This window comes from Daktulosphaira vitifoliae, unplaced genomic scaffold (assembly GCF_025091365.1).
Source record: "Daktulosphaira vitifoliae isolate Bord-2020 unplaced genomic scaffold, ASM2509136v1 Scaffold_1, whole genome shotgun sequence".
NCBI classification, from domain to species: Eukaryota; Metazoa; Arthropoda; class Insecta; order Hemiptera; family Phylloxeridae; genus Daktulosphaira; species Daktulosphaira vitifoliae.
In genome coordinates this window covers 71,550,648-71,565,366 of record NW_026099572.1, presented here as the reverse complement: position 1 = coordinate 71,565,366, position 14,719 = coordinate 71,550,648, and the positions used below count along the sequence as shown (strand labels likewise).

The window sequence follows — 14,719 nt, the reverse complement described above, 5'->3', positions numbered from 1 at the left end:
AAAATTGGTTTGCTTTCAAAATTAGGACAAGCGACAAAACCTTATGAAATTATGTCCATTGACACAGTGGGAGGTTTTGGAGGTAATAGATCATCAAAAAAGTATTTACATAGTTTAGTAGATAATAGCAAAGGAGAGTAGGGTCAGAAGCAAATGATAACGGAAAAAAGTGCAACCCCATCGTACACAGTAAACCCAACAAATTCAAACCCACGTGAAACCCAGCAAAGTGGGATCGGAAAAAAGTGCAACCCCACCCCACAACAAATTCAAAACCCGCCAGCTATTCTAGCAGAGGCTGTAAAAGCGAAGTTGGATCGGGAGATGATTCCAGAAAAGAAGTCCAAACGTTTCACTACGGAAACCAAGGGTTTGCTACGCGATCTAGAGAAGGGGCGGCAAAGGCCGGTTCCCAAATAGGAAACAGATTACGGAAAGGGGTATCCGGCTACGCCGGATACTTTGCGTTGAACAATAACAGGAGAAATCGGTAGCACGCCCGACGCGTCGATCGGGTTCGTGGAGGAAATATACAGAAGTAGAATACTCACTAAAACCGATTAATATTTCATATTTAAGTAGAGTATTCGAAATTAAAGTACGTCGAATGTATCTAATGGAGTAGGCAAAAACGAATATTCCAAGTATACGCTAAATAAATAAATATTTAAACTTGTAAATTTGAAAATAATACAATAGTGAATTGTTTGTCATTCGAACAAAACGATTATGAATCGGAAATTCAATGTATAATAATTGACTAAGTAAGAGTCACCGTGTACGATAATTGCCATACATAAAATGTAAAATCTAATACAATATCAGATAATGAAGTCTTAATGTATTTAAAAATATTGCACACATAATTACTATTTTTTCAAATAAAAAAGTAATATAAATAGGAAAAATCATGTTTCATTATTGGGCAACAACACACATAAAAAAAGGTTTTATTCATATTGAAATACAGTACTCGAAATAAAACTTGAATGCATTATTATAATTAATAATTTATTAAAATAATTTATTATTTTTTGACCTTTTTGACCTATTAAATAATATTGTCAACATAGGATATTAGTTTCTTTTAAAAATAAAAAAAAATTAACGTTTCTTTATTAATTAATGTTTATTTATTGTCACGATCACACACATAAAAAAATTTCGTTCTTATTGAAGTAATATACTCGAAATACAAATCGATATAATTATCATCAGAAAAATACGGTTTAATGAGAGACTCAAACCTAAATCAATACAATAATATTGTTAAAAGAATTATGTTGTAAATTAAATAAAGAATAAACGTTTTCGATGAACTCCTAAGCAGACTGCACGTAGTAATTTTGATGATCCTCCATTGTCGAATGGCAATATCTTATGGAATCGAGGTTTGACAGGCTAAAAAGTAAACAATATAAATCAAAATAAAATCCAAGATAACAACTAACAAAAAGCTTACAGTACCATTTTGGAGGAGCGGCGAACAANAACTAACAAAATGCTTACAGTACCATTTTGGAGGAGCGGCGAACAATAAAGGATGGCAAGCAAGGCTAAAAAAAACCAACAGCACAGAACTATCAACACATCAACAGAAGTGAAATTTACCAAAGGTCGTGCACTATCTAAAATTTACAAATCACATTAATTAATACAGTCACTACTATAATAGAGGAGAAAAAAAAGATTTAAATATTTCATTTGTCGTACGATTATCCAATACACATTTTATTAAATAATAACGTCGTTGCTGTTATACTTTCATTAGAAAAGATATTCATATAAAATACAATTGCTGTTTATGTAATAAGATGAACTCCATTGCACACAATTCGATAAATAATCGTATAACTGCATATATATATAAATATATACGTACGAAAAAATCAAAAACATTTGGATCTTATCGGCCGATGCAGTAAACATTACATTGTAATCAACAATAAATAAAATATCTGACGGACCGACCAAATAATTAAAGCAGGCAAAGTAATTAAATTTATTTCAAATAAAATAAGCCAAAATCAGTTACCTGTGTAATACAACCAACATGAATTAGAGCCAGCACTCTTTGGGTCGGTTGACCGCTAATCAATCACAGTCGACCGGGCAAAACAGATGCACGGACTAAAAATTACAAAGTCAAACAATTAATACTGCCATTACCATAATAATAATAAAATATCTACAATTTAAAGTATGTAAGTGTAAAAATATATTTATAAGTATGTATATATATATATATATAGAGAGAGAGAGAGAGAGAGGGAGAGAGATTGAATAGGCTGATGTAGTACAAATATCATCAATAAATGAAATACAAATCAAACTAATGATTAATATATGCAAAGTAAATTAATTAAAATGTATAAAGATGAACTCTAATTTAAGAAAAGTGAATAACAAAGATTATTTTTTTAAAAATTACAAAATCAAATTAATTTATACTGTCATTACCACCATGATTATATCAATAATTTAAAACCGATATCATTATTGCCACAATTTAATAATTACAATATAAAAAGATAAACTTTACTTTAAGAGAAGTCAGTAACAAATAATTTTGTTTAAAATTAGAAATTAAAATGAATTACCCTTGTAATAAAATTAAAACCATCAGCAATTTCCAGAGTATTTGAGTCTAAAAATTACAAAATTAATTTATCGGTGCCATTACCACCATGATAAATCTACATTAATTACTGACCGACCAATATTATTTAACAAATAAAAATGAATTACCCGTGTAATACATCCGTTGTCCATTAGAACCAGCACTCTTGGCCAACGGGCCGACCCATTATTGAAACACTCCTCAGGATACAACAAACTCCTTCTAAAAATTACAAAATCTATCTACAATTTAAAGTATGTAAGTGTAAAAATATAATTAAACGTATGAATATATATACATATAGAGATTGTATAGGCTGATGTAGTACATAGTGCACCAATAAATGAAATACAAATCAAACTAATGATTAAAATGTATAAAGATGAACTCTATTTTAAAAAAAGTCAATAGCAATAAATTTTTTTTAACAAATGAAAATAAATTACCCGTGCAATAAATCCAATAGCGAAGACTGCCATCAATATCTAGCTTAGTTGTAATCATAGCACCACAACGGTAGCACAGTCTAAAAATTACAAAAACAAATTAAATTAATACTGCCGTTTCCCTAATAATATTAACGATTTAAAGATTATCATAATTCAAAAATAATCATAAAGGGAACAACAATTACGCGCAAACAAAAAATTACAAATGTAACGATTGCAAAATTGAAATAATTTACAAAACGCTTTAATTATTACAGTCATTAAAATTAAATATTTAATAATTATCGCGACTGCTGTACAACAATAGTCGATTACACGTTTTAATGAATACTCGAGAACACTACAATATTTATTCATGAGTGCAAATAAATAAAAACGATAACAAAAAGAATATATTTTATGAATTTATTCAATACACATTACACCACATTTCAGTCACCAAGGGATAGATAAAATATCGTCGACCGACTATACTTTATTCAACAAAAAAAATAACAAATTACCCGTGTCATAAATCCATTGTCGATCGGAGCCCCAGCACTTTGGGCAGACAGGCCGAGCCGTTATCAAAGCATATCACCTCAGGATGCAACAGACGCCGTCTAAATATTATAAAATCAAATCAAATAACACCGCCACGACCGTTAAAATATCGACAATTAATAAACTACGTAAATCATAATCACTGTAAAATTACCGATGGCACGTTTCGATTAATATATATAATCGCAATAGAACTGAAAAATTTACAAAACCACATTAATAAACGAATACAGTCAATACACTATATCGAAATAACGACAGAATAAACGACGCACAAAACGGCGCGGTGATAACGACGAAAACAGGCCAAGTGGGAGGCGCGCTCCCCTATTTCGCGTCGTTTTCCGTTCCACGGAATCGCGAAATCGGCGAATTTAAGAAAACGGGTACGGCGAAAAATTCGAACGAAGGTAGGAAAAGACGCGAAACGATAGGGGCCGTCGAACGGTACGGAAAAGGAGGCGATAGGAGAAAAAGGTGAATTTTAACGCGTAAAAAACGGCATATCTCTTCCAGGTCGACCTTATTTGAGGGGCTTACGATTTTAGTATATAGCTAGAGACTAGAGACTAGAGACTAGAGACTAGAGACTAGAGATTAACAAATAAAAATAAAGAATTACCCGTGTAATAAATCCGTTGTCGATCAGAGCCCCGGCACTTTGGTCCAACAGGCCGAGCCGTTATCGAAGCATACAACCTCAGGACGCAACAAATGCCGTCTAAAAGTTATAATATCAAATAAATTAATACTGCCATTACAACGATTTTGAAATTATATTGATTACAATCGTTGTAAAAACGTCAGCGCACATTTTTTTTTTGTTTTTTTTAACGAACAGAAATGCGTTACCCGTTTAATAAATCCGTTGTAGATTGTTAACAGCACTATTGATTGAGCCAGCACTCTTGGCCAACGGGCCGAGCCATTATTGAAACATTCCTCAGAATACAACAAACTCCTTCTAAAAATTACAGAATCAAATCAAATAAGACCGTCACAATTCGAGAAATTCCAGCGGCGGTCGGAAAGGACGCGTGACGACGAAACCCGTCGAACGGTACGGGAATCGAGGCGATCGGTGAAAGATCGGAATTTTAAAACGTAAAAAACGCAATATCTCTTCCAGGTCGACCTTATTTAGAGGGGGTGAGATTTTAGTATATAGCTAGAGACTAGAGACTAGATTTCTCGAGATATGCATTTATTTTAACTTCAAAAGGGCAAAGTGCTAAAGACAGCACCAAATAAAAATGGTTTTGGCGGATATACAGGGTTTAAATCCAAAGAAATCAAAGATTATATGAAATTAAAGAATATAATATTAATATTTACATCAGTTGATTGTCCAGAATCAAATGGATTAAATGAAAGACTAAACCAAACATTGGTAAACAGAATAAGATGTAAAATTAATAGTGGAGAAAAAAAAGTATGGTCTAAGATAGCGGAGGAATGTGTAGAGGAATACAACAATACAACACATAGTGTAACAAAATTTTCACCGTCTTATCTATTATTTGGTGTAAAGTCTTATATAGTGCCAAATGAACTTCAAGAAAAAACTTTTAATTTAGAAAAATATAGAGAACAAGCTATAATAAATTCTAATAAAAATTATAAAAAAAGAAGAGACAAAACAAGAAAAGAATATACATTTAAAGAAAATGAGTTAGTATATATAGAAAATGGCAATAAAATGAATAGGAACGAGTTGGATGAAGTTAGAAAAGATCCTTTCTGATTAATAAAACAAATATCAAATTCAATATATGAGATAGAAGAAAAAAGGAAAAAAAATTGTTTCCATAGTAATAAATTAATTCCAGCACAAAATTTGAGTACATAAACTGGAGTTTATGTCTGAAGGAGAGAAGGAATAACAGTGGTGGCACTGCTTATAGGAACACTGTAATTTGTAATGTTTTAATTTGTATAATCATATAGAAGTAGTGTGTAAAATCTATGGTAACATATTTAATAATTAAGGAAAATGGTCTGATTTAAAAAAAAATATGCCGAATTAAAGAAGTATATAAATATTACTTCTCTTAAAAAAATTGTATTGATCCATACATTTTTCAAAGATTTATAGCATTATAAAGTTAAAAATATGAAAAAGAATTTTTTTACAAAAATCGAATTTTTTTTTAATATTAAAGTACATTACATAAGCTTTAATTTAACCAAGGGATAGCTCAGCTAAATGTGCCTTGTTCTCGGGCTGCCACCCTGCCAACTACCGAAGATGCAATGTCTTTAAAGAACTCTAACGACGTAACAAGCTCAACAACAAAAGTAAATTTCTTCATGATAATTTTAACTCGAAACATTTTAATAATAATAATTTCAATGTAAAGGAACATCACCCATTAGTGACAAATAATAATCCCTACTCCCACTCCCCACCAAAAACATTTGCCCAAGCTATAGCTATTGAAATAACTAATACAGGTCATAGCAATCACCCTTCCTCAACGTTAGATATTAACGAAACAATGTCAGATTTTTTTGACAACTTTAAATCACTAATTAATCCCTTTTAATCACACTTCACCAAGTATTCCCAGGTACATATTCAAGGTTATATTACGTACAAGTCGAATCATCCAGACAACACGGCTCACGGTGATGTTGCAATCATCATCAAATCTACTCTGTCTTTCTCACCACTATCAAACTTTACTTGTGATTACTTACAATCTTGTTCTGTCATAATTAAACTAAATTACATACCGATCACTATTGCCTCAATCTACTGTCCTCCAAGACACAACATCTCAGCTTCTCAATTTAACGACTACTTCTCAACAATTAACTCCAATTTCATAATTGGTGGTTACATAAATGCGAAATACCAAAGCTTGGGGTGTCGCGCAACCAACCCGCGTGGTAATGTGCTCTACAATTTTACTAATGTTAAAAAATACTCGATATTGGCTCCATCGGGTCCCACATACTGGCCATCTTCTATACGTGAAAAACCTGATATACTAGACATATTTATTTGTAAAGTGCCAAGTAACTTATACTGCACCCCGGAAAAAATCTTAGATCTAAATTCCGACCATTCATCAGTTCTCTTAACAGTCAGTGCTTCCCCAACAGTTAAAATGACACCTCCTAAACTTTTTTCTCTACTAACAGACCGTATTAAATTCCATAACTTAGTAGATCAAAAGATAAATCTAAATTAAAAATAAAAAACATATGATGATATTGACAATGCAGTGGATAAACTCACTTCTATCATCCAAACAGTGGCCTGGGAGTCATAGTCCAATTCAAATTGTCTTTGGTCTCCTGGAAACCCCTTACTCACACAACACATACGCTTGTTAATAGCTGAAAAAAGGAAAGCCAAAGCACGGTATCAAACCTCTCGCCTACCTTCTCATAAAATAATATACAATAAACTGGCCAACTCGCTTAAAAAATACCTTTCAAAATATAAATCAGATATCCTAGAACAAAAATTATCAAATATATCCTCTTCAGACGGCAGCATTTGGAAAGAAACAAATAAACTTCTACGGTATAAAGCTAACTTACTACCCCTAACAAAAAATGTCACCACAATTGCTGTAACTGATATCTATAGCCCGATTCTCAGCGCAAAAATAATTCAGTATCTTGACTCTGCCATGCTTTTTTATCTCCCCGAAAAAATTTTTGCACCAAACGAAATTAAATCTACAATACAAAAATATTCTCTTAAAAAATCACCTGGCTTTGACTTAATTACCGCTGACGTGGCTAGGTGCATGCCGAAATAAGCTATTCTATTTCTAACCCAATTATTTAATTCAATCTTACATCTTTCATACTTTCCACTTTTATAGAAATTCTCCAATATAATTTTAATTCCCAAACCTGTCAAACCACTGGACTTACCTTAATAATACAGGCCAATAAGCCTATTACCATTTCAAGCAAAAGTATTAAAAATACTAATTCTCAAAAAGATTTTACCCTAAATCGTGACGAATAAGATCCTACCAAACTCTCAATTTGGATTTTACTCGGCGCATAGCACAATACATCAAGTACATTGGTTAGTTGACGCAATCTCATATTCCCTAGAAAAAAAATATTACTGCACTTGTGGATTTTTTTTGGTATGAAGGCTTTCTCTTCAAATTAAAAAAAATTCTTTCCCCCTCCTTATACTTACTGCTTAAGTCTTATCTAACTAACCGCCATTTCCAAATCCGGTTTGGATCTTCTGCCTCGGAAATTGAAAAAATTTTCATTGGTGTCCCTCAGGGTGGAATCCTCTCACCCCTTTTATTCAATATTTACACATCAGACAAGCCTGTCTTTCAAATAATATACTAGCTGAATACACGGATGACAAAGCCATAATCTCAATTGACAAAAACCCCCAAATTGCATCTTCGAACCTTCAAATTCATCTGAATTTAATGTCAGAATGGTACATGAAATGGCGAATTAAACCAAATCCAAATAAGTCAGTACATACAACATTTACTTTATGTCACTCCGTCTGTCCAAATGTCTCTTTAAATAATGTTCCTATTCCAATGTCTAACACAGTCAGATACCTAAGACTCAATTTGGATAGACGCCTTACTTGGAACGCACACATCCGTATCAAAAGACTTGCTTAAATGCCCGTCTCCGTAGTCTACGTCCCTTGCTTACAAATAATAAACACTCTAAACTAAAAGTTAAAGTTCTTATGTATAAAACATTATTAAAACCAATGTGGACCTACGATCTTCAATTGTGGAGTACTGCTAAAGTATCTAATACCAATAAAATCTAACAGTTCCAGAATAATGCCCTTAGAAAAATTACGAATGCTCCACCTTCTGTATCCAATTATACCCTACATAAAGACCTCACAATGAAACCTGTGACAGAAGAAGCTGTAGATTTCTACAAACGCTTTCATAATCGCCTACAAACCCACCAAAATCCATTGATAAAGAGCCTCTATACTCAAACCATACCAGGAAACTTCGAGCGTCGTCTAAAAAAAAACTTGTACCGTGACTTGTTATAATAATAATAAACAAAAAAAAAAAAAACAACCAAATTCTAGACTCTAGAAAGCGTTAATTCCCAGCCAAGTATCCCCAATGGGTGATTTCTTAATTCAAAATATTCATGCTACTATTATAATATCATATATACTTATTGTGCTATGTTATACAGATTGTGTATTTCAAATTGTAAATAAAATAAAAAAAATATTTTTTTTACAGTATACATTTTAAAATTAGGTTTTGTATGATAGTAGTTTTCAAATATAAAATTAAACAATTTTGCATTTAACTCTATTTGATTGTTTTAGTACCAATATATACTCAAAATCTTTTGGTAACATTTTACTGAATAAATATTTTTTTAATAAAAAACAGGAAAACAGTGGGGTCATGGCACAGTGTAGAAGTGGCATAGTTGGGACAGGTATATATGATATCTGACAAAGATTATAATAACTATCATAAGAAACGCTTCGATGAAAATCTGTAGATAGTGTTTAATTTAAAAAAAATTAGAGAACTAATACAAAAATAATTTTTTATTATTTAAAATAATAAAAAAAATTCCTATTTCCTTTATTATTCCTGATTACGAATTTTCTGATTTAGAAGTTTAATATATGAATAAATTATAATTATAGCAATTAGATGAAGAACGAGATTGATATCTAATAATTTAATAGTGCAATTATTTCAGAGAATTTATAAAAAATGTTGAAGTAGTTATTACTTGTATGGCAAACGTGTATAAAAGTTGAAGGGCTTGATATAAAATTTTTTAGATAATAATTTATTCTGAATTATGTATAAATAGCATGTAAAAAGTTATCATCAGAGTCAAAAATAAACTTTTATTATTCATATTTTCGTGCTAATTTCAAATCAACAATTATATTTTTTCTAACGCCAATAATTTTTCAAATTATTATTGTTAGTTAATAACTATAAGAAAAATAGTTCTGAATATTTCAATTGCATTATCTATTTAAACACTAAGAATTACATAATAATTATTGATATTTTTTTTGAAATGATTTATTATGATGAATAAATAATTAAAAACAATAAAAAAATTGTTTTTTAATTATTACAAATTTTGATTTTTAATATATTAAAAGTAATCAGTACAAAGTATCATTTTTAATCTATTTTTTGGTTTTATAAAATTAATTTAGTGAAAGTTTATATAAAAAAAAAATTTAATTTGTTACTATAACTTCTAGCTCACTTCAAGTTTGTAATTTATATTATCAAATAGAAAATTTTATGAGGATTAAAAAAAATGGTTTTATTACAATTAAGATATAATATGCAATCAGGAAAGCTTATTATTACTATTTACAGTCAATTTATCAGAAAAGCTCAATATTTTTTTGCATTTTTATCGTAATAGAACACTTAAATAGAAATCATAGTAATCATTTCTAAGTAACTTTTTTGTGATTAACATGATTCTAAAATTGAAATATTTAGAACTTAATTAATTTTAATGATTTACTTTAACTAAAAGAATCAATCATAACAAAGTTGTTAAAAAAATTTACTCGATTGAGCGTATTATAAATTTTGGTTATAATTGTAAAAATCCATCGTTAAATTCAGGTGAAACTGAAATCTTTTTTTTTTTAGATTTATGATTCATATAACAATATGTAACCATAAAATTTGGAATACTATAAACTGGTTGTAATACACACAAATATAGTTAAAAATTAATAAAATACAAAGAAAATTGATTAAATTTTGTAGTTGAAACATATTATCATATCAAACCGTATTCGATATTAAATACTTTAAAAATAGTAGAAATGAATGATTTTAATTGTCTGTATGAAAAAAGCTGGTTAAGAAAATTTTTATTTGACAAAGTGGATTTTTTTTCAATTTTTTATTATTATTATATTTATGGTCAGTTGTGCAAAAGAGTGATGGTATTGATCAGGATGTAAGACACAGAATTAAGTGCGGGTGGTTGAAGTGGAGAGAAGCGTCTGGCGTGAGGCTGAAAGGTAAATTCTATAAGACTGTAATAAGGCCAGCTATGATTTATAGTTCAGAGTGTTGGGCGGTTGATAAGAAAGTAGAGCAGAGAATGAGTGTAGCAGAGATAAAAATGCTTATATGGATGAGTGGAGTGACTAGAAAAGATATAATAAGGAACGAGCATATAAGAGGGTGTATAGGTGTAGCGTCAATCGTGGATAAGATGAGAGAAAATAGACTTAGATGGTTTGGTCATGTTATGAGGAAAGAAGAATCGGAAGCTGTAAGAACAGTTATAGAAATGAAAGTTGAAGGAAGAAGAGGAAGAGGAAGACCAAAAAAGAGATGGAGGGATGCTATTGAATGCGATTTGAGGACAGCTGATGTGAGCGTAAATGATGTGGGANGACGTAGAGGAAGACCAAAAAGAGTTGATGGGATGCTATTGAATGCGATTTGAGGACAGCTGATGTGAGCGTAGATGATGTGGGATCGTGTCAAGTGGAAGTTTAGAATAAGGGTGGCCGACCCCACGTAGTTGGGATTAAGGCGAGGAAGAAGAAGAAGAAGATATATTTATTTAATAATTTTGACTGTTAAAATTTTTTTATTTAAAAAATAAACATTTTAATAAAACAAAAAATAATAATCAATTGTTATCATATCGCCATTCAATATTTAAATGAAGATGAAATAAAATTGTAATCAGAATAGAAATAGAAGATCATGTAGCTTTTGTAATATTCTATCAATTTTTTAAAATTAAGATTAAATTTAATCTTTTTCAAGATTCAGTAGAGGTCTTAGAAGGTAAAGACGGAAATTAAGTTATTTCCTTGTCTTTTTAGTGTGTGTGGTCCAAATAAGAGGACTTCCAAATTATCTTAATGTTTGACTTGATTAGAATTAGATGTTGGTAAACTACTTAATGTAGTTAATTAACAGTTTTTCTCCGCGTAATGTGCATAGATTTGTCTGGGTTTACTTAAATTTCGAGTTGGTGATTCAAATGCTTAGGTGATATGAATGATTTTGTAGGATTAAATAAATAACCTCAGGGTCACTATTTAACGAAAGGTAGGGCTGTGTCATCGACATTAATTTCCTACCGAGGTTAAATCATACGTTGGAATATTGGCATTGTATTAAAATGGGGAAATGTCACTTTCTTGTGGGACTCCAGGAAATATACAAAACTAGTTGGAGTAAGTTAAGATCTATCTTACTCTAAAAACTGTGTTTATAAGAAATTCTTAAGTAAGGAAGTATAAATCAGGAAAAAGGGTTTTAAGTTTAAATAGTAATCCGTAAAAACTTTTAATAATTATTGAAATAAATATGAAAAACAATCCCATTTGGTCAAACTTCAACCTCATTATAGCACGTAATGTTATAATGAAAGTGGTTGTTTGATCAAGTCCAATTTTCCACAGTATAAGTTTTCTATACCAATTATACAGATGTTTCATTTTTTAGTAATGGTGGGGAGATGGATTTAATAAAATAATAAAAAAAAATTCTATGCGTTTGAATCACCCATATATATATATATATAGAATTTATTGTTCGAAAACTGGTTTTTATTGTTATATTTGTTTATAACAATTGAACTGTTTCCTAACTTTTTTAACACTCTGTAAATTACAGTATTTTTCTATACGTATTTATTGTTCTGAGAATTATTCCGGTTAGCAATTTCATTTTGTATGAAATTCCTTATTTTTTTTATAAATAAATGATTAATGAGCGAATAATGTGTTGTATCAAACATTTTATGTAACGCCTCAATTATTTCTTTGACTTGAACCCTAATTGCTCTAACACTTTCTTTCTCTCTTTGTTTCTGACCATTTTTTTTTTACTATACACTATTATACAGGGTGTCCTACCACTCACTGACAACTTATATAACTTTTGATCCAGTTAATATTTTTAGTTGATTTTTTTTTAAAATAATAGTTATACGTTAGGTCTATAGCTATATCTCAATAATTAATTTTTTTACATTTTATTAAAAATATTAATTATTTTTAAATTTTAAATAAAATGTAAAAAAAAAATCTAAGATAGCTATTTTGTAGAGTCGAATTCAAGAAAAATTTTAGTAAAAAAATATCTTATTAATATTCAGTAGTAAATATTCTGTAGCGTTTTGAAGTTTGTGAAAATTTGAATTTTCATGTATTATTTTACGGTATTAAACTAAAAATATTAACTGGATCAAAAGTTATATAAGTTGTCAGTGAGTGGTAGGACACCCTGTATAATAGTGATATAACTATTAAATATTATATGAACACTATATAAAAAATACAAATTATTATTACAAAAACAATTTTATATTTTTATTTGAACAAGATAAAATAAAATCAAAATCTACTTAAGAGATGCATAAATAATAAATGGTAGCACATGGTAGAACGTGGTTCAACGGGGACGTGGCATAGTCGGGAAGAGTACATATGATAGCTGACAGTAATTAAAATCACTGTAATAGAAACATTTCAATGCAAATCTGTACATAATATATATCAGTAAAGATGACTGAATTATTCCAAAGGCAACATCAACTTCTATTTCCTTATTTATATCCTGATTGGTAATTCTTTGATTTATAAGTTTAATATGTGAATAAATACTTAGCAATTTAAAGTTTTATTTATTGTATCAAAGTTATATAAGTTGTCAGTGAGTGGTGAGACACCTGTATATATTTTTCAACTAAAAATAATAATTTAAAATACTTTAATATTTACTTTAAGTACTCTTTTTATATTTAAGAATATAGAAGTAGGATTAATTATGTTAGTAGTTGCTTTTACATTAGTGCATATATTCTCATGTAATTAAAAAATTGTTTATAGTTATTCAAAATTTAACACTGAACAATAAGAATAAAAATGAAGGTGAGTAGTACACATTATTTGGGGTGTTCAATTGAAATCCATAAAATTATATCATTTTATTCTAGTTTTGGCAAATGATATCGCTTTTGTTGACAGTAACTTTTGTGGTTTTTAATAAAGGTAAATTCTATTTTTAAATATTTATACAGTATTTTATATGTATTTTTTTTATATTAGTCTGTGCAATTATGATTTTCAATAGTTTCAATATTTGTATGTATACTTTATGAAGTTGTTTTATAGTTTTAATCTGTGAAACATTTATAAACAAATTGATACTCTATGTGATAATGTGTGCTGATGTATTGTAGAACTCCATTTCAACCTAGATTTTTTGGTTACTATTTTTTAGCTTCGATACGAAGCTGAGAAGGTATTAATTTTACTATGATGTGTTTTTTTTTTTTTTTATGTCTGTAGCCACTTTTTCTCAGCTCTCACTCGACCGATTTCTTTCAAAAATACGTCAAAAGATCACAAATCGTATCTAGTTGAAGACATTACCCTTAAAAATTGAAAAAAATTCCCTCGTTCCCGGCAAATGGGGGAAATATGCAAAAAAATTACAAATTTAAAAATCGCTAATTTTCGAAATTTTTTCCCTTTTTTTTCTTAAAACTTCCATAACTTTTTGAAAAATCAACAAATCTACATACATTTTTTTATACTAAAAGCTTAGATATTTACCTTTCACTTGATATCATTTTTTTTTAAATCTATCACTTAACCTGCTCATTGGAGGGGGAATTAAAATAGCAACTTTTTTACAAAAATTAACTTTTTCAACTTAATTTTTGAAAATGTTCCGGAAATACTGCATCCTTCAAACATATATCAAATTAAAGTTTATTTTATGTACTATAAAATGAAAAAAAAAAATTTGCCCCGACACTTTTTCTTCTACATTTAAACGGCTGCCGTAGTTAACAAACACTATTTTTGTGTTAAAATTTTCGATTTTAAATTTTCAACTTAAAAATGTTATAACTTTTTGAAAAATGTATATATCAGCACAAATTTTTTTTTTATAAATACATTATAAGTACATCTTCCATTTGACATACTTTTTATTAAAATTGGACAATTTCCCCTTATATAGGGGGGGTTCAAACTTTGAAACATTGTATAAAAAATAGAACTTTTTCAACTAAACTTTTGAAAATGTTCCGGAAATACTGCGTCCTTTAAACATATATCAAATTAAAG

At 29.4% G+C, this 14,719-nt stretch overlaps 1 protein-coding gene and 1 long non-coding RNA gene across 7 annotated transcripts in view; one reads left to right on the top strand and one right to left on the bottom strand.

Moving 5' to 3' along the window:
* Positions 1–1,081: 1,081 nt before the first annotated feature.
* LOC126907819 (uncharacterized) lies at positions 1,082–4,884 on the bottom strand. 2 transcript variants are annotated; one of them, XR_007704626.1, is made up of 7 exons: positions 4,465–4,884; positions 4,235–4,333; positions 3,067–3,146; positions 2,749–2,842; positions 2,036–2,130; positions 1,515–1,628; positions 1,082–1,401 (listed from the first exon to the last, which is right to left on the bottom strand). It is a non-coding gene; the product is annotated as an uncharacterized LOC126907819 (long non-coding RNA). The 2 variants fall into 2 exon arrangements; XR_007704627.1 differs by lacking the exons at positions 4,235–4,333; positions 4,465–4,884 and having other exon boundaries at positions 1,084–1,401; positions 2,749–2,862; positions 3,067–3,408.
* An 8,143-nt stretch (positions 4,885–13,027) lies between these two features.
* The window catches only part of LOC126907684 (uncharacterized), a 41,517-nt gene continuing 39,825 nt past the window's right edge, over positions 13,028–14,719 (top strand). The window contains exons 1-4 of one of the 5 annotated variants that reach the window (XM_050689178.1): positions 13,028–13,206; positions 13,472–13,513; positions 13,579–13,633; positions 13,691–13,726. In XM_050689178.1, the coding sequence (XP_050545135.1) occupies positions 13,508–13,513; positions 13,579–13,633; positions 13,691–13,726 (97 nt within the window). In that variant the 5' untranslated portion in view covers positions 13,028–13,206; positions 13,472–13,507. Of the gene's footprint in view, positions 13,207–13,395; positions 13,514–13,578; positions 13,634–13,690; positions 13,727–13,765; positions 13,887–14,719 lie in introns of those variants that run through there. The other 4 variants (XM_050689185.1, XM_050689192.1, XM_050689168.1 and 1 more) reach the window with 4 other exon arrangements.